General features: G+C 49.3%; 4 protein-coding genes and 1 non-coding gene across 6 annotated transcripts; 3 read left to right on the plus strand and 2 right to left on the minus strand.

The window, feature by feature from the left end:
• Positions 1 to 75: 75 nt before the first annotated feature.
• Positions 76 to 1,898, plus strand: LOC114860261 (GTPase IMAP family member 4-like). Its single transcript, XM_029158734.3, has 2 exons — positions 76 to 379; positions 652 to 1,898. Exons 1-2 carry the CDS (start codon positions 346 to 348, stop codon positions 1,644 to 1,646), a joined length of 1,029 nt encoding a protein of 342 aa, XP_029014567.1. The 5' UTR covers positions 76 to 345; the 3' UTR covers positions 1,647 to 1,898.
• On the minus strand, positions 1,850 to 4,519 carry kdelr3 (KDEL endoplasmic reticulum protein retention receptor 3). Its single transcript, XM_029158793.3, has 5 exons — positions 3,701 to 4,519; positions 3,413 to 3,513; positions 3,064 to 3,222; positions 2,725 to 2,977; positions 1,850 to 2,576 (listed from the first exon to the last, which is right to left on the minus strand). The coding sequence occupies exons 1-5, from the start codon at positions 3,789 to 3,791 to the stop codon at positions 2,533 to 2,535; spliced, it is 648 nt and encodes a 215-aa protein (XP_029014626.1). The 5' UTR covers positions 3,792 to 4,519; the 3' UTR covers positions 1,850 to 2,532.
• trnaq-cug (transfer RNA glutamine (anticodon CUG)) lies at positions 4,481 to 4,552 on the plus strand. Its single transcript has one exon. It is a non-coding gene; the product is annotated as a tRNA-Gln (tRNA).
• Positions 4,553 to 13,217: 8,665 nt separating this feature from the next.
• On the plus strand, positions 13,218 to 19,429 carry sox10 (SRY-box transcription factor 10). 2 transcript variants are annotated; one of them, XM_029158640.3, is made up of 4 exons: positions 13,226 to 13,735; positions 15,486 to 16,316; positions 17,071 to 17,336; positions 17,418 to 19,429. In XM_029158640.3, the coding sequence occupies exons 2-4, from the start codon at positions 15,883 to 15,885 to the stop codon at positions 18,203 to 18,205; spliced, it is 1,488 nt and encodes a 495-aa protein (XP_029014473.1). In that variant the 5' UTR covers positions 13,226 to 13,735; positions 15,486 to 15,882; the 3' UTR covers positions 18,206 to 19,429. The 2 variants fall into 2 exon arrangements, with proteins under 2 accessions (XP_040927765.1, XP_029014473.1); XM_041071831.2 differs by having other exon boundaries at positions 13,218 to 13,735; positions 17,071 to 19,429.
• Positions 19,430 to 20,940: 1,511 nt separating this feature from the next.
• polr2f (RNA polymerase II, I and III subunit F) lies at positions 20,941 to 23,055 on the minus strand. The gene is made up of 5 exons (XM_029158820.3): positions 22,903 to 23,055; positions 22,656 to 22,725; positions 22,370 to 22,500; positions 21,557 to 21,628; positions 20,941 to 21,470 (listed from the first exon to the last, which is right to left on the minus strand). Exons 1-5 carry the CDS (start codon positions 22,920 to 22,922, stop codon positions 21,380 to 21,382), a joined length of 384 nt encoding a protein of 127 aa, XP_029014653.1. The 5' UTR covers positions 22,923 to 23,055; the 3' UTR covers positions 20,941 to 21,379.
• Positions 23,056 to 23,404: the final 349 nt, after the last annotated feature.

The following is a 23,404-nucleotide window of genomic DNA, read 5'->3' on the forward strand; positions in this document are numbered from 1 at the left end:
AATATTTATGTTTTAGTATTCGAATTTAAATAAACACATATACATCGTAATTTTAACGGATACAATCGGGAACACTTGGTGCAGCGTTTCAGCTCTTGCTTTATGATTATTCCTGCTTTGTGCGACAGTTTGATCCCAATATTCACCGGAAGAACGAGTCCTACCGCCACCTAGTGGTCGTCACGCGGAACTGTCGCTCTGCTCGTCACGGGTGGAGGAGGCCACGCGCCACCGGCTCTGATGCTGATGCTGATGATCCTGAGGAAACAGAGCAGCCTCTTCTCCGTCACACCGACTCTGTGGAAGCCGTCTGTCATTGTTGCGTAGTACAGTGTCGGCGTAAGGATGACGTCATCTGAAAATGCTGCGTCACGTGAAGGTACGTGAATTGCTGAGATCCCACGTTTGTAGTTAGAGCAGCTGCTGTCAGCGCATCCTGGTCATACGTGTGTACAGCCCATAACTAAAGAAAGGCCCAGCTACTAGATCTGGAATATCTGATTTACATATAGTTACTAGTAAAATTATGTATAGTCTGTTAAACTCACAATGAGTAACAATGCGTGTAGTTCTTAAGGATGTGTCAAAGATCAGCAGCTCCTCCTGTGTGGTCTATTGAAGAATCAGACATATGTGATTCTTCTCCCACAGCGTGTGAGGCGCCTCTTTCCACTTCGGGGGCTGGAGCTCTGAGGGTTGTTCTGCTGGGGAGGACAGGAACGGGCAGAAGCTCCTCGGGCAACACCATCCTGGGCCGGCCGGCCTTCGCGGCCGACGCCTCCCCCTGTTCTGTGACCTCACACTGCACGAGGCAGACGGGGACGGTGGGCGGGCGCAGCGTCTGCGTGGTGGACACGCCCGGCCTCTTCCACACCCAGCTGGCTCAGCAGGAGGTCATGGCGGAGGTGGGCCGGTGCGTGGAGCTGTGCGCTCCGGGGCCGCACGCCTTCCTGCTGACCCTGCAGCCGGGCAGGTTCACCCCCGAGGAGAGAGACGCCCTGCAGTGGATCAAGGCTGTGTTTGGGCCGGGAGCCGCCAGGTTCACTCTGGTGCTGTTCACCTGGGGAGACCAGCTGCAGGGAAAAGGCATCGACGCCTTCCTGCAGGAGAGCAAGGAGCTGTCGGAGCTCGTCAGCAGCTCCCAGGGAGGATATCACATCCTGGATAACCGTAACCAGGAGCCGGGTCAAGTTACGGAGCTACTGCAGAAAGTGGAAAAGATTGTGGTGGACAGTGGAGGAGGTTGCTATAGCAACGAGATGTTTAAGGAGGCTGAGCGGGCCATAAATGAGGCACAGGAGAAAATCCTGAAAGAAGCAGGACACGAGCTGGAGTCCCCTCATAGGAGTCAAGACAAAGAGGGGTCATCAGAGAGGAGGAGGAGGGAGGAGGAGGAGGAGGAGGAGGAGGCCAGGAGGAGGATGGAGAGGCTGTTCTGGTGCGAGCTGGCGACGGCGCTGGGCAAAGGTGCCGCAGAAGGAGCCGGGATCGTGGGCAAAGACAAAGGGAAGGGCAAAGTGGTGAAGAAGGCCGCAGCTCTGGCAGCAACGCCGCTCTCCATCAGCTCGGCTGCAAAGGTGGTGGGAGGAGCAGTGAGGGAGGGAGGCAAGGTGTTGTACAAACACAGGAAGACGTTCCTGCGCTGAGACGCGTTCGACCCAAACACAAAGACACCAGGAAGTAAAAAGCGTCACTCACGTCTTCCACTGTTGCGTCAGGAAAAGCTTTATCTTCATTCATCAGCGTTAAGTAAGCGTGTGTGTGTGTGTGTGTGTGTGTGTGTGTGTGTGTGTGTTGGAAGGTCAACATTGCACCCAGTTGAAAAGATGACAAAAGACACAGCCACACCTTTGAGTTGAGCTCATTATAATAAAGGTTACGTCAGTAAAATGATAAAACTTGTGTTAATCTGATTAATTACAAGCAACTGAGGACATCCTGATACTGTTTCCTATTTTACATCTAGAAAAAACAAAAGTTCGCTTAACTTTTTGTTCCATCTTTGGTTTGATGAGTCAGAACATTTAGCCCTTATTTCCCATTGAAATGCAAAAGTGCAGAAAACAAGACGTGGCAGCTCAGAGGACGGTAAACGTTCAGGGAGTGTTGAAGGAAGAAGACACTTGGTGGGTCACAACATACAAATATAAAAATACAACAAGTCTGTGGCCAAGTCTGGACAAAGCCTAGAAACGTGTTAAAGTAATGCTGCAAACCATCAGAGAGCTGCATGAAATCAGGAACGTTCAGCGGGTCTGATGTCCTAGCACTCTGTAGAACCGCACACACACACACACACACACACACACACACGCACGCACGGATCAGAACAGTAACATCTAGTAAAAATAGAACCCGACATACAGAACAAACATCATCAGAACTGCGCACACACACACACACACACACACACACACTCACACACAGTAACAATCAGACAGAAGAGTTTCAGTTTGTAGACGAGCCCTCGTCTGATGTCGGCCCGTCCGTCGGTCCCACAGACGTACGCGCCGGCGCCGATGGGCGGCTGCTTTAAATGGGCACCGGCAGAGACATCTTTCCTCGTCCTCGAAGAACTGCAGGGACGGAGGAGCGCAGAGAGAACTTCAGAACCACACGACTGCAGGAACCACACGCACGGTTCAATGATAAAGTCAACGATGCTGCTGCTAATATTAAGGCAGAACATCGACCTGTCAGACTGACCCGGGGGTTCTGACTCACCTCTGGTCACGTAAAGGTAGAAGAAGTCGCAGTAGAAAATGGTCTGCACGACTCCAGACACCACGGCGATCTGGTCGAAGAAGCCCTCCGTGTGGTAGCGCCACACCCAGTTGACGATGTAGAGGGCCCGGTACAGGCCCAGGAAGAACAGGTAGTGGTTGGTGATGGACTCGGCCTCGCCGGTCTTGGTGATCATGAAGAGCTGCGGCATTATGGCCACGGACTCCAGGAAGATGGAGAAGGTCCAGAGGATCTGGATGGAACCACAGGGGACGAGCTTTGAGCTCCGGCACCAGGGTGGTGATAATAAGAAGCTGTGGCAGTGCTGAGCGGACCCACCTCCATGGGGGTGAAGGAGTAGTTCTCCAGGAAGGACAGGCCGATGACCGGCACCAGCAGGAACTCCACGCGGAACGTGTCGTTCTCCGAGTCGTACGAGTTCCTGAAGCGCATGTAGATCAGGTAGACGGTGGCGTAGGACAGCGCCAGGAAGACCACCTGAGGACCAGAACACGGATCACACGGTCCAATCAGCTCCTCAGCTCACGGCGTCAACAGGAGACTGGCTGCAGCCAACAGAGTGTCTGCGTGGCACACTGACTTTGTGTGGGTCTCAGTGAGACAGTTCACTTTAAGCGTGAGTTCAAGAATATCAGCTGAACACATGCGACAGCGTGGGATTTCTCACCTTCATCACTGTGTTGTAGGCAGAGATGAAGGATGTGAACAAGTCGAGGTACCTGGTGGTGAAGACGAGCGCGAACAGCACCTGAGACTTCCCCGAAATGCCTCAAGACAGAAACACAGCACAAGAGAGACGTTAACCGTTAATCACCGAGCAGACGACGGCGGCGGCGGCCTGGCGTCAAGGGTGCGGAGCGGCAGCGCTCCGCTCCGCTCCGCTCCGCTCCGGTTGATGCCACGTAGCTCGACCTGATGATACAGTTAGATACTGCGCGGCGCTAACGGGACTTACCAGCGCACGACCTGGACCTCCAGATCTTCAGCAGCAGGATGAGGATCGCCACCAGATGCGACATGTCGCCGGCCAAGCGGAAGATATTCATGTTTACGTTGAGCTGGAGGTTCGTTTGGAATCCAAGTCCCAACGGGCCTCAAACACGAGCTGCGTGAAATGAAAAGTTGCACAGAGCTCACACGGACGTGTTTTATCTCAGCACGTGTGGACGCAGGTGGAAGTGTTCTGGTTCCGCTCCCCAGTTCTTCTGCGTCCACGGACGCTGGCAGGAAAGAAGTTATTTCAGAGGGGGTGACGTGGCTGACAACACGGGCCAGCAGGAACCAAAATCAAGTTGGTCCGGATCAAGAATTTGTGACAATTTCCTCCCTTTGTTTTTCAAAATAAGAGTTGCCGTTTTCACTACGCGCATTTTCTGTCACTTAATCCAACTAAAATATCATAATAACAAAATACTACTTACCAATACCTTCATTATTTAATTAATGACGCATTTAATTGTGTTCCCGTTCATGTTAAACGGTGTGTTTTAAAATGCAATGTTTTATTCAGAAGCCCAAACTCCAGTTTTCCTTATTGCTCAACTTCTTGTATCTAACTTGCCTAAAGGTATCAACAAACAGAGCCGCTAACTCTAGAAGGAGGTAACAACTTTACTCAATAATGGTCGAATAAAGTTAAAGAGTTTCAGTTTATGCGTGTGATAAAATATACGTGTGACTTAATACTTAAATAGTAATATTTGTAAAACTTTAAACTAGCACCAATTGGACGTGCGGTTCCATGGTGTAATGGTTAGCACTCTGGACTCTGAATCCAGCGATCCGAGTTCAAATCTCGGTGGAACCTGAATTTTGTTGCTGCTGTTGTTTATTTTAGCACGCAACCAGGTTTGGCATATACGTGGTAAATGCGATTATGTTCCTCTAGCATCGAACTAATGGAGCAATCAGGAAAATCTATTAAGTATTTGTATTTAGTTTTATTTACAATAGAATGAAACTCTCTTCTCAAATCCCGTCCTCAGTCTTGTAAATCCCCAAACTGTCAACAAACTCCGGGGTCTCACAAGGGTTACTCTTACATTAGATTTATTATAAGCAGCAGTGCTCATTTGAATAATTTTATTTTTCTGATTAGGCCTGACATCCAGACAGAGCAGTGGATGCACTCTACAGGACATCTACTCACCTAAATGCTGAGGAAAAGGTTGTGGGAACTAATCTGACACCAATCTGAGTGGTAGCTATTAATACATGCACACGTCCCCGAGGCTCAGCAGCTCCACATGAGAGAAGCTTTATTTATTGTTACAGTATTTACTATGAAGCAGTATATATGGTGCACACTGTACATGGTCATCATCATTACAGAAGTTTGTGTTTACTTTCTCAGAGCCGAGTCTCCATCCGCCTCATTCCTCCTTCTGAATAAGCTTGGTGGCTGTTGAATCTGTCCACGTGACAGTTTCAGAGAGAAGAGAAGTATAAAGTTTAGACAGGAGAAGGAAGATGGGGAGAGACGGAGCCATGAGGGGCCTAAAGGGAGATGCAGATGATGCTGGTTTCCATTGAAACTGTTTTGCTCAACTTTCATGTCATTAATCTGTATAGAGAATAAAGAACATATGAGGAGAACCAGAACCACACATGCTTATGAGAGAGCTGCGGTGGGAAGTCTGAAACTCTGAAGATGCTTTGCCAGGTCAGTACTGAGTTACTATAAGGCTTTAACATATTCTGCATAAATCACAGAGCGATCACGCTCTGGCTCTGTTTGCTGCAGTGACAAGAGGCTGAACCCACCAAAAGAACAGATACTTCCTCAAGAGTTCATCCAGAGATCACGACGAGCTCTCGCTCGCTGGCTCAGACTCATCAGGCATCACTCATGCTTCCACCACAGCGCGGCAGCCGCTCCTCCTCCTCCTCCTCCTCCTCCCTCACCTCCACTGCTCACGGCATTCTGAGCCCAGGGTGTAAAAGAGGGCACGAAGGCAGGATTACAGCCAGCGAAGGAGCAGCAGAGGACGACGAGGGATTAAAAGAAGGAAAGAGAGAGAATGAACAGAGGAGACTGAGGACGAAGAACCTTTGGCCTGTGAACCCAAACTACAACCAAACGATGGTTCACATTCAGGGTCAGTATCATTATAATCAACAACATGCTGCAATTACACACAAAGGCAAAATAAATTTGTCAGTGCTAAAAAATGTGTCCGAACCCTTTTAATTATATTTATAAATGTCAGCAAATGATGATCTGATGGAGTGTGAGGAGGAACACAGGTTAAAATAGGACAATGCAGGAAAACATCCTTGAAGCGAAGCAGCACCAGATACTTCTGTGTATTGGCTCGTGTCGAGAGGGAACCGGGAAACGGACCGATCGCGTCACTTTCAAAATGAAAATCAGATCATCAAGCTCCGTCATCATTACTTCACAACTTCAAACTTTAGGTGAAACCTCAAGACAGCGTCGCATCCTCTGTGCATCACTGTGGTTCTGGTGACCGTCCACTTTGCTCCAGACCCAAAATGCCACAGGAGATGCGTTGCTATGGAAACTGGTGTCAGTCTCTGACCTGTTGCCTGCTCCGTGCAGTTGTGTGGCGTCTAGAAACCTCTTGATGTCCATCAGTGATGGACTGTTTGTGCTGTTAGCTGTCACCCAGTGACACCTGTGAACAAAGACACAATACAAACCCAGCACACAGACACACAAACTGGGATGAACGGCTGCAAAGCAGATGATGGAGGCGCTTCTGCCTGAGTTAAATAAGCTGAGTGCTGTGATGTGATGGTCAGGGCCGACTCTGGCCTCCTCCAGCGGCCACGTGCTAGTGAGCGGCGTTGCCATGGGAACAAGAAGGTCCAGCGGGTAATCTGGGACCCTGTCTAGGTCTGGACCTGAAGCAGAACTAGAGTTTAGAGCCGTGTCCTAAAGCCGTCTCTCTGGACCCTGTGACCGAGACGTGAAGAGTGGACGATGTCTAAAAAAGAGCCGGTTTAGTCGTTTTAGTTCTGGTGTAGTTTGAATTATACTTTAATTCTTGTTATGGGAGCAAAGACACTGTGGACTGTCTTCCTTTTCAAAGAGGGACAGAAAACTGAAGAAGTGTTTGTTTCCTGTTGTTCTTCACCCAAAGGTCAGAAAAGAAAAGCCCAGAACCTGGAGTGTGTGGACAGAGCGGGAGGAGACAACGACATAAAAAGACCTAAAAAGACATAAAAAGACCTAAAAAGACCTACAGATCTAAAAAGGAGGAGGAGCTGAACTAAACAGCTGTCTGACCTTTGACCTCTCGTTTCCAGTTCAGCCAAATCAAAGCATCCTTTAACTTCGCTGACCCTTCACATCTCACCCGATGCTGCCACCCAGCGTCCACGTCGGGGAACGCGTGAGGAATTAAAGCCACGAATGAATGAAAGACAACTTAAACACAGATTTACACTAGAAATAAAGCCGACTGGTCGAGATCAGCCACAAACTACGTGTTTCTGGTGTAGATGAGCTAAAAGCATTGAGCACTTTCCTCCCTGTAATTAAATACCAGTAATAAACATGCTCTGTTCCCTTTGTGTAACTGTGAGTGTTGAAGCTCCCAGAGCCACTAGATGCCTCTGCAGCCTTTTAATACCCAGTCACAAGCAGAAAATCACATGAGCTCCGAGAGGAGAAACTGGCTCATAAACCAAAACTAAACCAGAATCAGACGCAGTTGCTTTAATTCCCTTCACTTAAACCTTTTAGTTGTGGTGTCTCGACACAGAGAAAAAGGTCCAAATGCGTCATCGTGGTGGAGCATCGTTGTCTGACCTGCTTCTAAAACATTCACTGACGTGGGCTTTTAGGTGAAGCTCCAGGCGCTGATGCTCCAGGTCCCTGATGCTCCAGGTCCCTGATGCTCCAGGTCTCTGATGCTCCAGGTCTCTGATGCTCCAGGTCTCTGATGCTTCAGTCGTTGATGCTCCAGGTCCCTGATGCTCCAGGTCTCTGATGCTCCAGGTCTCTGATGCTCCAGGTCCCTGATGCTCCAGGTCTCTGATGCTCCAGGTCCCTGATGCTCCAGGTCCCTGATGCTCCAGGTCCCTGATGCTCCAGGTCCCTGATGCTCCAGGTCCCTGATGCTCCAGGTCCCTGATGCTCCAGGTCCCTGATGCTCCAGGTCCCTGATGCTCCAGGTCCCTGATGCTCCAGGTCTCTGATGCTCCAGGTCTCTGATGCTCCAGGTCTCTGATGCTCCAGGTCTCTGATGCTTCAGTCGTTGATGCTCCAGGTCCCTGATGCTCCAGGTCCCTGATGCTCCAGGTCCCTGATGCTCCAGGTCCCTGATGCTCCAGGTCTCTGATGCTTCAGTCGTTGATGCTCCAGGTCTCTGATGCTTCAGTCGTTGATGCTCCAGGTCTCTGATGCTTCAGTCGTTGATGCTCCAGGTCCCTGATGCTCCAGGTCCCTGATGCTCCAGGTCCCTGATGCTCCAGGTCCCTGATGCTCCAGGTCCCTGATGCTCCAGGTCCCTGATGCTCCAGGTCCCTGATGCTCCAGGTCCCTGATGCTCCAGGTCTCTGATGCTTCAGTCGTTGATGCTCCAGGTCTCTGATGCTCCAGGTCGCTGATGCTCCAGGTCCCTGATGCTCCAGGTCCCTGATGCTCCAGGTCCCTGATGCTCCAGGTCTCTGATGCTTCAGTCGTTGATGCTCCATGTCGCTGATGCTCCAGGTCCCTGATGCTCCAGGTCCCTGATGCTCCAGGTCTCTGATGCTTCAGTCGTTGATGCTCCAGGTCTCTGATGCTCCAGGTCGCTGATGCTCCAGGTCCCTGATGCTCCAGGTCCCTGATGCTCCAGGTCCCTGATGCTCCAGGTCCCTGATGCTCCAGGTCGCTGACGCGGCCCGACCGCGTGCTGCAGGCCTGACCCGGGGCAGAGCCCAGAGCCGCTCCGTCAGCGGAGCAGGCGATGAATGGAGGGGAGCAGGAGGGAGGCTCAGGCCTGCAGGCTATCAGCGTTTCATTAGCGAGTCAGTGAGTGAGTGGGAGAAGTGGCTCTGAGGCTGATCTGGGTCCCACCGCCTCCCATTGTGCTTTGTGTCGTAGGGAGCGAGCACAGAGGGCCTTTGTGTGGGACGTTAGCGTGCTAATTATAGGATGTGTGTCCATCTTCATCCTCCTGCTGCTCCTCCAGCGCCGCCACAGATCGGGCTCATTGTTGCTGCTGGGTCATTTGTTCTCCTTGTTTTACTGGATCAGCTGCTTTTGATTCGCCACAGAGCTGAGTCCAACATTCTTGTCTCCCTCTGACCAGAGGTGGACGATCCAGAACCAGAACCTGCTCCCCTGTCGTGGTACCAGTAAAGGTAACCAGCATGAGACTGGCGACATCTCAGGACACTGTTTTAAACCACATGAGGTTTGGGGTCAAAACACTTTAACAAACTTCACTTGACGAAACCAGTGGTTTTGGTGCTGGTCTTCAACCTCCAAAGACCTTCATTGTTGGCTTCAAGCTCTTTGTTACCAGAGGTTTGAAATTTCATCCTTCACATGTCGCTGTTTTGATTCTCAGGAAGGAAGACGTTGAGTGTCTCACAGCTCGTTTGTCACCGTTACTTCAGTAGTTGTGTAGCGGTGAAGCTCCATCCACCTCTGGTGCTGGAGAGGAACTGGAGCCCAACACCTGGAGGTTAAACGCTGGTGCTGTTATTACCACGTTGCTGCCAGGATTCGAGCGGCATCTGGGCCATTATCGGCGGTGGGAGTTCCTCGCTTTAAGTTTCCGACACGGAATAAAATAAAGCCACAATTCTTCAAGATAAAAAAGTCACTTTCCAATCATGAGTTTTTCTCTGGAACATTGAATTTAGCAGCGTGAAGGGTGGGGGCCTGCGGGTGTGGGGGGGGGGGGCGCTTGCCCCAATGAAAGAGCTGGTTGTTTGCTGCAGCAGAGGGAGATAGGAGTTTGTGGGGCATCGGAGCCTCTGCCGGCGCTGGGCCCAGCTGCACACGGGCACCTGTGGGGGGACAGAACCAGCGCCAGAACCAGCGCCAGAACCAGCGCCGGACGGGCACGTAGCCCAGAATCAGGCTCCATGATGGACCCAGACCTGCAGAGGAGTCAAAGGTGAAGAAGGAAGAAGCAGAGAGAGGTCTGGAGCGGCGCCGACTCACGTGCTCCTCAGCCTCCAGCACTTCCAGATTAATGATCTGGAATTTTTAGTGTCCGGGGGGAAAAACATTCTGAAATAATCCATGAATCTGTGTGAGGACGGAGCGTCCCAACAAAGGGCGCCTTGTTCACCGGATTCTTCTCCATCGTTCTCTGCGCGCTGCATCTCCACGTCCCAGCGCTCATCTTTCTGCTCCTGCAGAGAATCTGTCTGAAGCCTCGCATCTTCTGCTCGTGTGCATCACACGAGGAACCGGCGGAACCGGCGGAACCAGTGGAACCAGTGGAACCACGGCTTCAAGCCTGTTTGTGGTCAGTTCATGTGTAACTAGCCCTCGCTTTATACAGCAAATGGATTCTCCACATCCCCCCAAGCTTTCTGTCCAAAGGTCCAGATATGTGGATGGAGGACTGTACGTGGAATAAAGGTGAACTAACGCTTATCGCTGAAACGCTCCAGCAAAATATTCCATCAACCTCCTGAAAACAAGGAACTAGAAGGAGATCAGCTCCAGGCAACTCTTTCTCTGTGTCCATTACAGGACCCCCCCTCACACACACACACACACACACACACACACACACACACACACACACACACACACACACGGGCCTGCAATATCAGATTCCTTCAGATGTACCCGTCACACAATCGAAGTAACGAGATTCTTCCTTTGGCTGCTCAGTGGAGATATGAAGCAGAACAGACAAAGGCCCATTCATGAGGACGCCACACACACACACACACGCACGCACGCACACACACACACAACACACACACACACACGCACACGCACGCACACACACACACACACACACACACACACGCACGCACACACACACACACACACACACACACACGCACACACACACACACACACACACACACACACACACACACACACACGCACCACCACCACTCGTCCCCATCTGACTGGTACCAGGAGCAGCACCACCCGCCTCTTAATGCTCACACACAGAACCCACCGTCCAAGGTTCTGGCGACTCCTCGCTCTCATACAGAGAACCATGAGCACAGGAGCAGGACTCAGATTTTAAAGGAACACCTGCAGGAATTTGTCATGTATTATTTTTATCGTCTATTATGAGGTCTTCTCATTCTGATCTCTGATCTGTAAATCCATCACTATTTGACGATAACTGCCGTTTTCAGAGGGACTCATCCTTAATGCTGCTGTTATTCCAGAATATGAGGCTCGATTACATTCATAATAACTCAGTAACTGCAGCAGGAGCCTCTGCAGGGTCCAATGACGCGCTTTAGACCCGGCGCAGGTGCAGACGGAGGGAAGGGGTCACCGCCGACACGGATCCGCTGCCGCTGAATCACAGGATTTCTCTGCGCGTCTCTGATAAGAGCACGTTGTGCCCCACACATCAGCTGATCACATCAGCTGGGATTTGTTTTCGTCCTCCAGCATGTGACTGACCAACATGCAAAACGACACTTCTCTCAGACGTTTATTGATTCACAGCTCATAAATAGGCAGCAATGCTGAATCTCTACTTCAAAGGAATTCAAACATTTGTTGCGTTTTCTTCAGGCAGCGTCTCAGAGATGATTCAGTTTGTGAGTCCTATCGTTGGTTAGGATTCGACGCGATCAGATTTGGCTCCAGTGCTTCTGGTGCTGATCCATATTAACAAGCAGAGGCTCATTATATTGACTGAGTGTGTTTACAGACTCCTGCTGACGGTGGCCTTGAAGGGCTCATGTCACACTTTGACCGTTTGGATTCCTTTGTGTCTCCATCACGACAAACTAGATCCTCATTGTCACAAAGCAGCACAAGTTCAACTCATGTTCATTTGTTTATATTAATGTTTATTTCCTCCTCATATTGAATTATTTTAAAACTTATATTTTATATTAGTTATATAATTAATTATATAATTCTATGCAAGGAATTTATTGTGATTTTACATCAATGATGTCAAATTTAGATTCGATGGGATAAACTTAAATTTGTTTGTTTTTAAATTAAATTCACATCAACTTTCTATTCAAATAGATTTTATATTAAAAGTTTTAATCCAATATAATTAATTTTAAGTACATTTGATTTTATGTAGTCACATTTTAATCTGCTGCAGAACAAATTTTCATGAAGGTCTTGCAGGAAATTTTAATGTTTATAATTTTGGGCTCATAACAAAACAACATGACAAATTGTAAAGACTTAAAACACTTATGTTAAATTTTACAGCTTGGTTATTTTATGAAAATTATTTTTAAAAGGAATAACAACAGTTTTCGTTTTTTTGAAAGCGGTTCATTTATTGGATTCATTTCAATTATTCAAGCGCAGATTTTTAATTCTTCATTTGCAGAGATTTACTTTGTGTTGATGGTGTTAAAGCTAATCTTTTCTCTCACAGCTCGTGTGTACGTCTACACCTATTAACGCATGTGCGCCCCAAATTTGTTAGAGCTGTTTATTCCACTTTTCTCTGACCTTCATGCACAAACACACGCACACGCCAAAACAAACACTCACGTCAAACCGAGGCCGGGCCGCAAATCCTCAGGCGCTCAACGGGGCAGGAATCCACACAGTGGCCCAGACGGCGCAGCTCGGAGCCCCGAGCGGACGGTCCGGTCCGGTCCGGTCCGGTCCGGTCCGGTCCGGTCCGGTCCGGTCACAGCCTCCCGGCTGCGTCCCCGCTCCCGGAGCCTTTTTCTCCATTTGTGAGTTTGGAGAGACGCGGGACAAGGAGTGGCAACGCAAGACAAGACACAAGCCTTTTCCCCTTTTCTTTTTTCAAACGCACAGAACCGCTTTTTGTTCCCTTTTCATTTAAAAAGGAAGGGGGTGCTCGTTTTGATCACATGATTACAATTCACCTGAGATAAAACAAAGGGCGCAAAGACAAGAGGGGAGAGGAGGACGGAAAAGGCAGAGGCGCACACAGACGCAGTCACGGTCGGGATTCCCGTCCCATTCCCGGTCCACATTCAGGAGTCATGAAAAAATGGGAGTTTTGGATCGGAGGCCAGTTTGTCGCATGGCGCGGAGACAAGGGCTCATTGTTGGGAAGAAACGCGCGTGTGTGTCTCGGTGCGGCCTGGCGTCCGTCGCCTCGTCGACCAGTTACCAACCAGTAGTTCTGTGACGTCCTGCTGCTGGGTGACTCGGAGCATTTCCTGTAGAAACAGGTCAATTTCTTGCTTAATATCAGCAAATCGGGTTTGGTTGCGTTCAGACATCACGACGCGTCAACGTGCGTAAAATCTGATCATCGAACAAAAGTGAGCGTTTCCTCTTCGCTGAAACACTCAGATGTGATGAAGGTTTCTCCTTCGTTTATTTCTGTCAGACTGATGCGTCGCACGTGTCTCATGGAAAAATAAAAACTAAATTTAGTTTCGTTAGGATCCAGAACAAACGACACTTATTAGGAAATTGAATGATCCGTTTGGCTTCAGAAGATATGATATGATAATGGTATATGATGATAATATGATTTCACATTAAAATCCATTGACTTGCTTCTGCTCGATGCCATTTGAAAACTAGAGAAAATCTCAAATTAATTGTTCGCTGTTGTCAACATGAAACGGGCCATTTTCACGTGTCAAACGGGCGCGTGAAGGACGCGCCCCTCGTCCAATCACAGCCGCGCCAGCGCTGTCGCTCTGCTCCTTTAAGACTTTTCTCCCCAGTTCTTTTTGTTTTTTGCTCCCAGCTCGTACAAGGGGCCCTTTAAGCCCCGGTACCGGCGCACAGAGCGGGCATTCATAGACGGGCAGCGAACGAGGGGGCTGGGAGTGAGCGTCACTTTGGAAACTCGGGGACTCACGGATTCTCGTGCTTTACCGGCGACCTCCTTTTCTCATTGCTGAAGTAAGACGCGTAGCGTTTCCGACTGTTTCCGTCTGCGGACGGAGCCCGAGCGGACTCACATTTGATCATTTATTCTGATGGGAACCACAGAAGTCAAACTAGAAAAGTGTCCGTACCTTTAAAACGGACATCAGCTTCATTATCAGATCATATCAGAGTTTGGGCTAAAACTAAAACGTGTCATTCAAGTGTCTGAGAATATTGAGGTAACGGTTCTGTTATTGGTTCTGGCTCCGTGGTTGTTCTCAGTGCAACAAGTGGAGAGACTTGACTTTTAGTTAGTTTCGTTATTTTCCTTTGTTTGCATGTTTTTCCTAATATAACATTTGAAATGACAAAGTTTATTTCTTTCTGATGACTTGAGGAAACGGTAAATCATGTTATGTTTAGAAAAGCAAATATCTAAAACGCGTTTAGTTATTACAGTTAGTATAGTTTAGCAGACGACTATGAAATGACTAAAACATTACTGAATAATTATTAACATATAAACGGAATTTGGTAAATAAATACATGGATCAAACCAGTTATTGTTGCTTATTGTATTATAACAACAGCTTATTTTGTCCCGTTTCTACTGAAGCGTTATTTGTGCGGACTATGGTTTTACTGAAATGTTTGAGAACAAGCAAGTGAACGTTGACTCATTAACAAGTGAAGCGGTGATAATGAGCGCAAGCAGCCGGGATTCTTTGTTCACACTAAATGTGCTCAGTAATTGAAGTTAGACACACGCACGGTCACAGCCACTAACGAATAATTGGGTCAGAAATGAAGTTCGCTTCCACAGACTCATGGGTGTGACAGGAAAAAGATCAGTCACGGTCGTTCCTGATTTGAGGCCTAACGTACAAGTCGTCAGCGCCGAGTCAGCTGATTCTCAGCCTCAAAGTTTCATAAACGAGCATTTGCATCGGAAACACGGACAAAGTCTGCGCAATGGGTCGTTTTGGCGACGTTTACGCACGGTTTTTACGCACAGGGCCTTCGCAGCACGGGCGACTTTATAACCTGGTGACGGTGTGTGTAGTGGTCTTAAAGAGCAGGTGGCAGATGAAACTCATTATTAATGCGTCTCGGACAGATGGTGGAGCGTTAAACACTGGAGTGGTGGAAGCGATGAGGTAAAACACTGACATTTAAAGAGCAGTTAGTGATGTACTGAAAAGTGCCGCGCGTAAAGCACCGATAGGACCGACGTTATTGAGGCTTTTCTCCATTAACCCGTTGTTAAGTGTGCACCGCTACACGTTGAAACGCGTAACGGTGTTGGTTGGACGAAAAGGACACATTCCGCCCTGTTTCAACGCGCACACGCGCACTGGGTCGAGTTGGGGCTTCGTGTTTCCACCGCTTTGCCCTGTTTATCCAAGAACCGCTCAGTATAAATCCCGGGTCTGTGCTCCCGTGGCCTCATATGAGTCCAAGCCTGTTTGTCCGCGGAGCCTGGCGCAGCTGCAGAGCTGCGTTATATAAGAACTGAAGCGTATTTAAAATGGCGACATCTTTTGCGAACTCATCTTGAGAGAAATACATTTAGGAATTTCAATTTGGCTTTTGAAGGATTCGTAAAGATTAACACTGAACTAACGTTCATTGTAATGAAGAGAATAACTTGAAGGAAATAAGCTCAAAACGTAACCATGACCTTTGTGTAATAACGCATTTCACAGCTCCCGCACAAGTCCCGCACAAGTCCCGCACTGTCGCAGTTTTCGTCGTGACGCTTCTCGTCGTTCTTCTGTTTCAGGTCCTCGTCCGTGGATTTCAGTTGCGGGGAACACGGAGGAGAGAGAGAGAGAGACGGGAAGTCAAGAGTAAGTGAGACTGGGCGAGTTTGGCGCAGAAAGTTGTGCATTAGCAGGTAAACTGGGGTCCAAGGTGCGCACTGAGCCGCCTATGATTCCAACAACACGGATGGAAAGAACTTTGATGTGGAACCCTCACAGAGTTTTACAACGGAGGCTGAGAGTAGAGACCGATTGGCAGTTTATATTATAACTTAGAGGCCGAGGGACAGAGCAGGCAGCGTCTCCGAGCGTCACACAGGACAGACCGACCGACAGACCGACCGACAGACCGACAGCACCGGGACAACGAGCGGAGCGTCCTCTGCGCACCGGACGCCTGTGTGTGTGTGTGGGAAGATGTCCAGAGAGGAGCAGAGCCTGTCGGAGGTCGAGCTCAGTCCCGGGATGTCGGACGACAGCCGCTCCACGTCGCCGGGCCTCTCCTCCGGCGCCGCGGGCGGCGGGGACTCGCCCCTGCGCGCGCAGCGGCCGCCGCCGCTCGCGGCGCTGGACGACGCGCCGGCGGGATGCTCGTCCGTCAAATCCGACGACGAGGACGAGCGCTTCCCCGCGGGGATCCGCGAGGCGGTGAGCCAGGTGCTCAACTGCTACGACTGGACCCTCGTGCCCATGCCCGTGCGCGTGAACGCCGGAAGCAAGAGCAAGCCGCACGTGAAGAGGCCCATGAACGCCTTCATGGTGTGGGCGCAGGCGGCGCGGAGGAAACTGGCCGATCAACACCCACACCTGCACAACGCGGAGCTCAGCAAGACGCTGGGCAAACTGTGGAGGTGAGGCCGCTTCACCACACACACACACACACACACACACACACACACACACACACACACACACACACACACACACACACACACACACCAGCATCCACATCCACCACACTCCATCTGAGCGTGCGCTGAAACCAGCTGCTCTCTAAAACACCATCTGTGTCAGAGTCACATGAATTCAGCCTGATTTCAGGCTCCCTTTGATTTTTGGCCACAGATCCTGAGGGAATAATCAAATTATTCTTCAGTGTTCACTTATTACTGCTTTTGTAAGTTCATAGTTCTTTAGTCCAGTCTTCGCCATCTTCTGCACAACGTTCAGTGACAGGTTAAAGTCATTAACCTCTTGGGGTTAATTCCCTGAAGCCTTGAACTTGGCAGAATTAGTAGATTGGCCCCAAACCTGGACTGAATGCGAGGCCTCAGAGGTCGAGGCCTCAGAGGTCGAGGCCTCAGAGGTCGAGGCTTCCTCGCGTGTGCCTGTAGCAGGACGCGGCTGCTCCTGGTCCTCGGACGCCTCCGCACCAGTTACAATGTGACAACGAACCACCTGAATCTGTTCTGTATCAGGAACATGCTGATATTTTAGCACACGCTCTGACGGGTTCAGTGTCTGAACCTCAGACCCTCTGATCGGTGGCGACGGCTCCACCTCAGGGGTCATGGGACCCTTAGCGGTTTCACGCAGAGCTTGAACACGATTTTCCACACACTGTGTTGTCCTCAAACGCGTCCATTCACCCGATTTCTGTCCAAGGCTTCTCAATGAGAACGACAAGCGGCCCTTCATCGAGGAGGCAGAGCGGCTGCGGAAGCAGCACAAGAAGGACTACCCCGACTACAAGTACCAGCCCCGGCGCCGCAAGAACGGAAAGATGGGTTCTGGCTCCGGCAGCGAGGCCGACGGCCACTCGGAGGGGGAGGTCGGCCACAGCCTGTCCCACTACAAAGGCCTCCACCTGGACGTGGCCCGCAGCGGGGGGGACGGCTCCCCCCTGTCCGACCACCACCCGCACGCTTCAGGTGGGCTGCACATCCCACCCACACGCACTGGCGTCAGTGGTGGAGTTTCAGCCACGTGTGCTTTGCTTTGTGTGTCTACAGGTCAGAGCCACAGCCCCCCCACACCCCCCACCACTCCCAAGACTGACGCTCACTCTGGGAAAGCAGGAGACGGGAAGCGGGAGGGCGCCGGGAGCGGGGGCCCCCGCGGCGCCATGGGAGCGGAAGGAGGCGCCGGAGCGCCGGGGTCGGCGAAGCCGCACATCGACTTCGGCAACGTGGACATCGGCGAGATGAGCCACGAGGTGATGGCCAACATGGAGCCGTTCGACGTCAACGAGTTTGACCAATACCTGCCCCCCAACGGGCCGCCCGGGGCCGGGCCGGGCGCGGGCGCGGCCGCCGTGCCCGCGGCGCCCGCCTCTCCCTACACCTACGGCATCTCCTCAGCTCTGGCCGTGGCCAGTGGACACGGCGCCGGCTGGCTCTCCAAGCAGCAGCCCCCGCAGCAGCACCACGGCCCCCCCATGGGCCCAGACGCCTCCAAGGGCCCCGTCAAGAGTGAAAGCGCGGGCTCTGGGGGTCCCTTCGCCGAGGCCGTGTCGGCAGGTTCCCACGTCACCTACACCCCCCTCGGCCTGCCCCACTACAGCTCTGCCTTCCCCTCCCTGGCCTCCAGGGCCCAGTTTGCCGAGTACGCAGACCACCAGGCCTCGGGCTCCTACTACGTCCCCTCCAGCCAGGCCTCTGGGCTCTACTCTGCCTTCTCCTACATGGGGCCCTCGCAGAGACCGCTGTACACACCCATCACTGACCCAGCCAGCGTCCCGCAGTCACACAGCCCCACGCACTGGGAACAGCCCGTCTACACCACGCTGTCGCGCCCATGACAGACAACGAGACCAGGCAGCACTGGTGCCGGTCCAGCCCCCGCGCCAGACCCCAGGAGCAGCAGCGTCAGAGGTCTGGGCTGGGGTGAGTGGGCCGGTACTGGTGGCGTGGGCTGGGGAGGCAGGGCAGGTGAAGCCCAACTCTGGTCCTGCCCAGAGGCAGAGATGCTGTCGCAGCCCCAGAACCAGCTGGGAGCCAGGTGGTTTTAGGCCCGGTTGATTTGTGTGGTGGGTGGGGGTGTCCGATGCAGCCCTCAGGCCACAGACGGGTCAGCAGCCACAGGACCAGCGCAAAGAATGCACTGCTTGATGTGACAGGTATCACGACCAACACAAGGACCTAAAACCAGGATGGACGTCCGGGCCGCGGGCCGGGCTCCATCCACTCCTCAGGCAAAAACCCCAATCAGAACACAGTGGTACCGGTCTGCTGGTTCCGGAGGCCTAAACGGGGACGCAGCCATGAGCACAGTCAGTCTGTTCTATCAGGATAGTTTACAGGATGTACTTGAACTTGCTGTACAGAAGTTAATGCAAACAGATGTGAAACAATGACCAAAGGTTTGGCACCAAAACTCAGTTTAGAGACGTTTCTCCCAACGACACTGAAAACTACCTGTCGTCACACGGAGCAGTTCTGAGCTTTGACTCTAGAAAGAAACAGTGTCAAAGCTTTGTTCGCAGTATTTGACTTCATGACACAATGTTTCTATTTAAACTTGGATAATTCATCTGAACGATTAGTAGAAGCTCTAACATCGCTGGTAAACGCTTATTGTTATTATCTGTGTGGCTCAATAATAACTTCTCATCATAAAGTGCCTCGGTCTTTGCTACTAACGCCTCCACGTATTTATGTTAAACCACGTTTGTGCCTTTTACTGTTTTTGATCAATAGCAGATCTTTATTTTCACGCTGGGATATATTAAAAAAAACATTATTTACTTAATTATCATTTTTAAGATCTCCGCTGGATCTTTATTTAAACCCAACGCAAGCAGCACGGCTTCATGTCCAGCTCAGAGCCCACATTAACATGTAATCACTGCTATGAACTTCTTATTTATACTCGTTTGTGTTGCCTACGTTGTTTTTTATTGTGTATCTGTTGCCAGCACAGCAAGAAAAGCTTGTAACAGCAGGAACAAAAGCCTGAACATGTGACGACGGCTTACGATCCTGAACCTTTGCTTGAATTAAAGTTATTTCTGCTTTACTACAAACCTGCCTGCTTCTAACTGTGTTCAAGTGGGAAGAATCATGACTGTCAAGATATTAAATATGTTCATATGTATTAAATATGTGCAGCAAAGCACACGCGTTCACGGCGCCTGACACTCAAGTCCCTGCTCACATTCGCACCATAATCAGCTCATTGAGTGAAGCCACAACCGTAAGCTGAGGTGTGATGAGCAGTGAATATACGGATGTCCGTAACAGGAACAAAGCCTGCACTCGAGCATCATGTGGTGTGATGCATGATGAAAATGATTTCATTTTCCTTAGTGGGCTTGTTGGCATGGGCCTGTGTGCTGCGGGTTAAGCCCGACTCCTAATTCCCCCGCTTTAATCGGCTGTGTGATACTTTGGAAAAACAAAGAGGACCATTGAACGAAGCTCGGGGGAGGAGGCAGCGAGGAAGCCTTAGCCATAAACCGCCTGGGCTGGAGCTTCGCTGGGACACAAAGGGACTCTCTCACATTCTCTGCACACAGACCTGACAGCCTTCGCTATAAGTGCTCTCCTCCCTCCAGTCTCAAGGAATTACAATAAATAAATGCAACAGTCAAGAAGAAGAAGCTTTTCATATCTCCTCTGCTGCCAGGTTGTCTCACACACATCTAGAATCTGTCCACATGAAGAGTTCTGGTGTAAGTGACACTTGGTGACTGTGGGTGAAACAAACTCCATTAAACACGTGGCCAAGGTGCTTAAATGATCTAATACGCAATGATAATGAGAGAGACACACAGAAAAAGACAAACAAACCAGGAGTTCATTTTGGGGCAAGAAGCAAGTCAGAAGACGCGAGTCGTAGCCTCAGCGGGTGGAGCCTGACCTCATGGGAGCCTCACTGTGTCACATGGCTGCGATCTGCACCCGAAGGAGAGCAGCATCCCTTGAGGCGCCTTCTCCTCCAATCAAAAGACTCACATTCAAGTGGTTGGTGAGAAATTAACATGACTGATGATACGCAGCTGCAAACAGAGCAAGCAGGGACTATCACTGAGTCACCTCCTGCTGTCAGACACAACACATGACGATTCCAACCATGTTCCACCACTAGGAAAACAGTACGTTTATACACATCACCATGCACATGACATGTGAACACACAGGCCAGAGCCTCACGGTTACAACAGAGCAGCTAATCCTCCATTTCTACCAAACGCTCAGCCCCTCAGTCTGCCAGTGCACTGGCCCCTTTCTGCCAGGACAACAACCCATTTCCTCAAAACAATACTGTGACTGTTGGGCTGCTGCGTGAGTCTGAATGTGTTTGCATGGGGGGAAGGGAAGAGGAGAGGACACATCTTCATTTGTCTGCAGGAGCAAACAAGTCCTGAATATTTGACTCGACAACAATCTGTCAAAGCAGCGAACGGTTGCTTCTATACAGTAAATCACCACATAACTAATAATTGTGCTACTGTGCGAGTTTCAGGTGTTTCCAGCTACAGTCTCACCCTTTAAAAAGCTCGGCCAGCACAGGTAACGTGAGCCAAACACAGTCGTTTGTACAAAACACTTTATTACAACAACACTTCGTTAGACTTAACCCTGATTAAATCACACTCATGAAACAATTACAAAACAAAACTGTTAAAACTAAATATCTGAAAGACTTTAAGTCACATTTCCCCCTTGTGGCTTTTAGTTATAATGCATCTATTAAAAATAATAAGCACATCAAAGTTAAATTAGGAATCTGACTTAAATGGTCTGTTAACATAGTGGGTCAGAGGGTCAGAAAGCAAACAACAATTACTTTTCTCTAGTCCTCAGACTAGGAACAGGTCTGAGTCATGATAAGGTTGTGGGTTGAATCAAAGTATATGTGGGGGAAGAATTCATCAGTTAAGAGTCTTCTGGGGTCGAGCAGCTCACTGACCTGATCTAACTGTGGGTATGACCCAGCATTAACGCTGGCTGATGCAGACTGGATGAACAGGTTAGTCAGTTATGATGAGCTCATCACAGCCCCAGTCCTCATAGCTCCCGTCAGGAAGGTACCTGCGAATGATGATCGGGATCTTACGGCTCCTTTTAGATGAGACAAAAAAAGCCGACGTGAGACAATAGAAGAACAGAGAATGTCTTCAAGTCAGAATGTCGACATTCTCACTTACTTGAGTTCCTTCATTGCTATTTGCAAAGGGTCCGTCTCTCCTTCCAGCTCCACCATGACTGGAGCGCACATCCTGTTTGGAACAAGTCAGGTTCTATTTAATATGGGGCCTCTGAAAATCTGAACCATATCAAAAAAACATTTAGGAAAAGTTAGTACTAGTACTGATCAAGTTGCTGAAGGTTGCAGACATTTATTCTCCCTCCAATGTGTCAGTTACCTTCATTTATATTATAGATGAATTTGTCTTCTATAGTTTTAAAGCCAGTTTACTGGCAGTAGGTAATTTATATATATATAATAAAAATAGGTGGGAACAGGACAACCAAACAGGAAGCGTCACTAAAATTCAGTTCACTCAAATATAAATATTCAAAACCCCCAGAACAACAAACCTATTACGTTATGGATGTTTTTAGTTTATAGAGATTTTTAATGATACAGTGCCAGGATTCTTCATACTAAGTAAACAGGTGTTATGTCGAGATCTGAGTTCACCAAGTGGGAGCGTGCACACGTTAAACGTAAACCCAGAGCAAAGATTTGTTAGGCAAACAACGGTGTAAAATAATATGATCTACAGATCTGCAACACTGTGGCTCAAATAAGGAGGGATGCAGATCTCTCACAGTTGCCAAATAATGCCCCCCCTGCACTACGCACTAAAGTTGGAAAACCCAAACAAACGTTTTCCAAAGATGCAGTCAAATCTAAACACCTGAAGTCTTCCAAATTTAGCGTTGGGCCACAACAAAGATGTTACTTTAATAAACTTTACATTCTCAGGACAGGTGTGCTAATTATTAAGACTCACGCTATCTGAAGAGCCCGCGTGCCCAGCACTCTGGCCCGCTCGTACTTTGTCATGTACGGCGTCGTGATCCTCTTCTGGTTCGGCTGCTGGCCCTCTCCTGCGGGAAGGATCTGCACGTTCTCCTGATCATCCTGTTCAGCGGAGAAAGGTTACTCACTGAACACGGACCACTATCACAAAAAATCGGTGAAAATAAAGCTAACAACAAACGTCACATAAACCACGTGTTTAATGTTGCTGGGAAAGCTGAGCCGACGTTAGAAAAGAAACATAACGACGCACGTACCTCTTCCGCGTTTTCCAGGTCATCTAACCCCTCATCCTCCTCGGCATCATCGAAGTCTCCGTCATCAAAGCTACAAATTGGGATAAAAGTAAGTAAAGTAAGTAAGGTTAAAAGAACCAAAACAAAAGAAAGAATCATAACCGGCTACACGTTAGCTAATTAGCTACGAAGTTAGTCCACGTCGTGTTGTGTCATTTTTAAACATGCAGATTTAAACAGAGTCTTTAATGCGTTTGTGGACACTTACTTATCTTCGTTGTCGGACATGTTTTATTTTTAAGCTTATATATGTCGTGAATCCGCAACACTGTCTCTTGTTGTCAACATAGGCCACATGAGCGGTTGGAGTTATGAACTTCCGGTGACTTGGTGCGTTGCAGAGTATTCCGGCCGGTACAAAGGTGAAATGTTATTTGTTCCGCTTGTCTTTTCAAAAACGGACAATCTTTAGGGCAATGTAATCCAACCAAACTGCGTAAACTGTTCAAAAAAATGTGTTGAAACGTTAAATCTGTTTTCCCTAACTACTATATTTATTTAGTAAAAATAATAAATTTTACTATACTGTTTTATTATTACTGTATAATTTGCACTATAGTTATGAAAAGAGCATCTTTTTCACTGCTTTATTATGGTTTTATTTCTTCTGGCATTCATTGCGGAGAAGCAATGTAAGAATTTTGTTGTACAGGAACCTGTACATATGAAAATAAATGCTTTTAACTTTGACTTGATAAAGAAAACTCTTT

This window comes from Betta splendens, chromosome 8 (genome assembly GCF_900634795.4).
Source record: "Betta splendens chromosome 8, fBetSpl5.4, whole genome shotgun sequence".
NCBI lineage: Eukaryota > Metazoa > Chordata > Actinopteri > Anabantiformes > Osphronemidae > Betta > Betta splendens.

Bases quoted from the DNA above. Each gene is read 5' to 3' on its own strand.
- kdelr3 (XM_029158793.3), bottom strand. From the start codon at position 3,791: ATGAATATCTTCCGCTTGGCCGGCGACATGTCGCATCTGGTGGCGATC. The intron at 3,223-3,412 runs GTGAGAAATCCC...TCTGGTCCTCAG, and splicing joins CCTACAACACAGTGATGAAG to GTGGTCTTCCTGGCGCTGTC. The intron at 2,577-2,724 runs GTGAGTCAGAAC...CCGTCCCTGCAG, and splicing joins CTACCTTTACGTGACCAGAG to TTCTTCGAGGACGAGGAAAG.
- sox10 (XM_041071831.2), top strand. From the start codon at position 15,883: ATGTCCAGAGAGGAGCAGAGCCTGTCGGAGGTCGAGCTCAGTCCCGGG. The intron at 16,317-17,070 runs GTGAGGCCGCTT...TTTCTGTCCAAG, and splicing joins ACGCTGGGCAAACTGTGGAG to GCTTCTCAATGAGAACGACA.
- LOC114860261 (XM_029158734.3), top strand. From the start codon at position 346: ATGACGTCATCTGAAAATGCTGCGTCACGTGAAG. The intron at 380-651 runs GTACGTGAATTG...CTTCTCCCACAG, and splicing joins AAATGCTGCGTCACGTGAAG to CGTGTGAGGCGCCTCTTTCC.
- polr2f (XM_029158820.3), bottom strand. From the start codon at position 22,922: ATGTCCGACAACGAAGATAA. The intron at 22,501-22,655 runs GTACGTGCGTCG...TCCGCTGAACAG, and splicing joins ACCTGGAAAACGCGGAAGAG to GATGATCAGGAGAACGTGCA. The intron at 21,471-21,556 runs GTAAGTGAGAAT...CTCATCTAAAAG, and splicing joins ATAGCAATGAAGGAACTCAA to GAGCCGTAAGATCCCGATCA.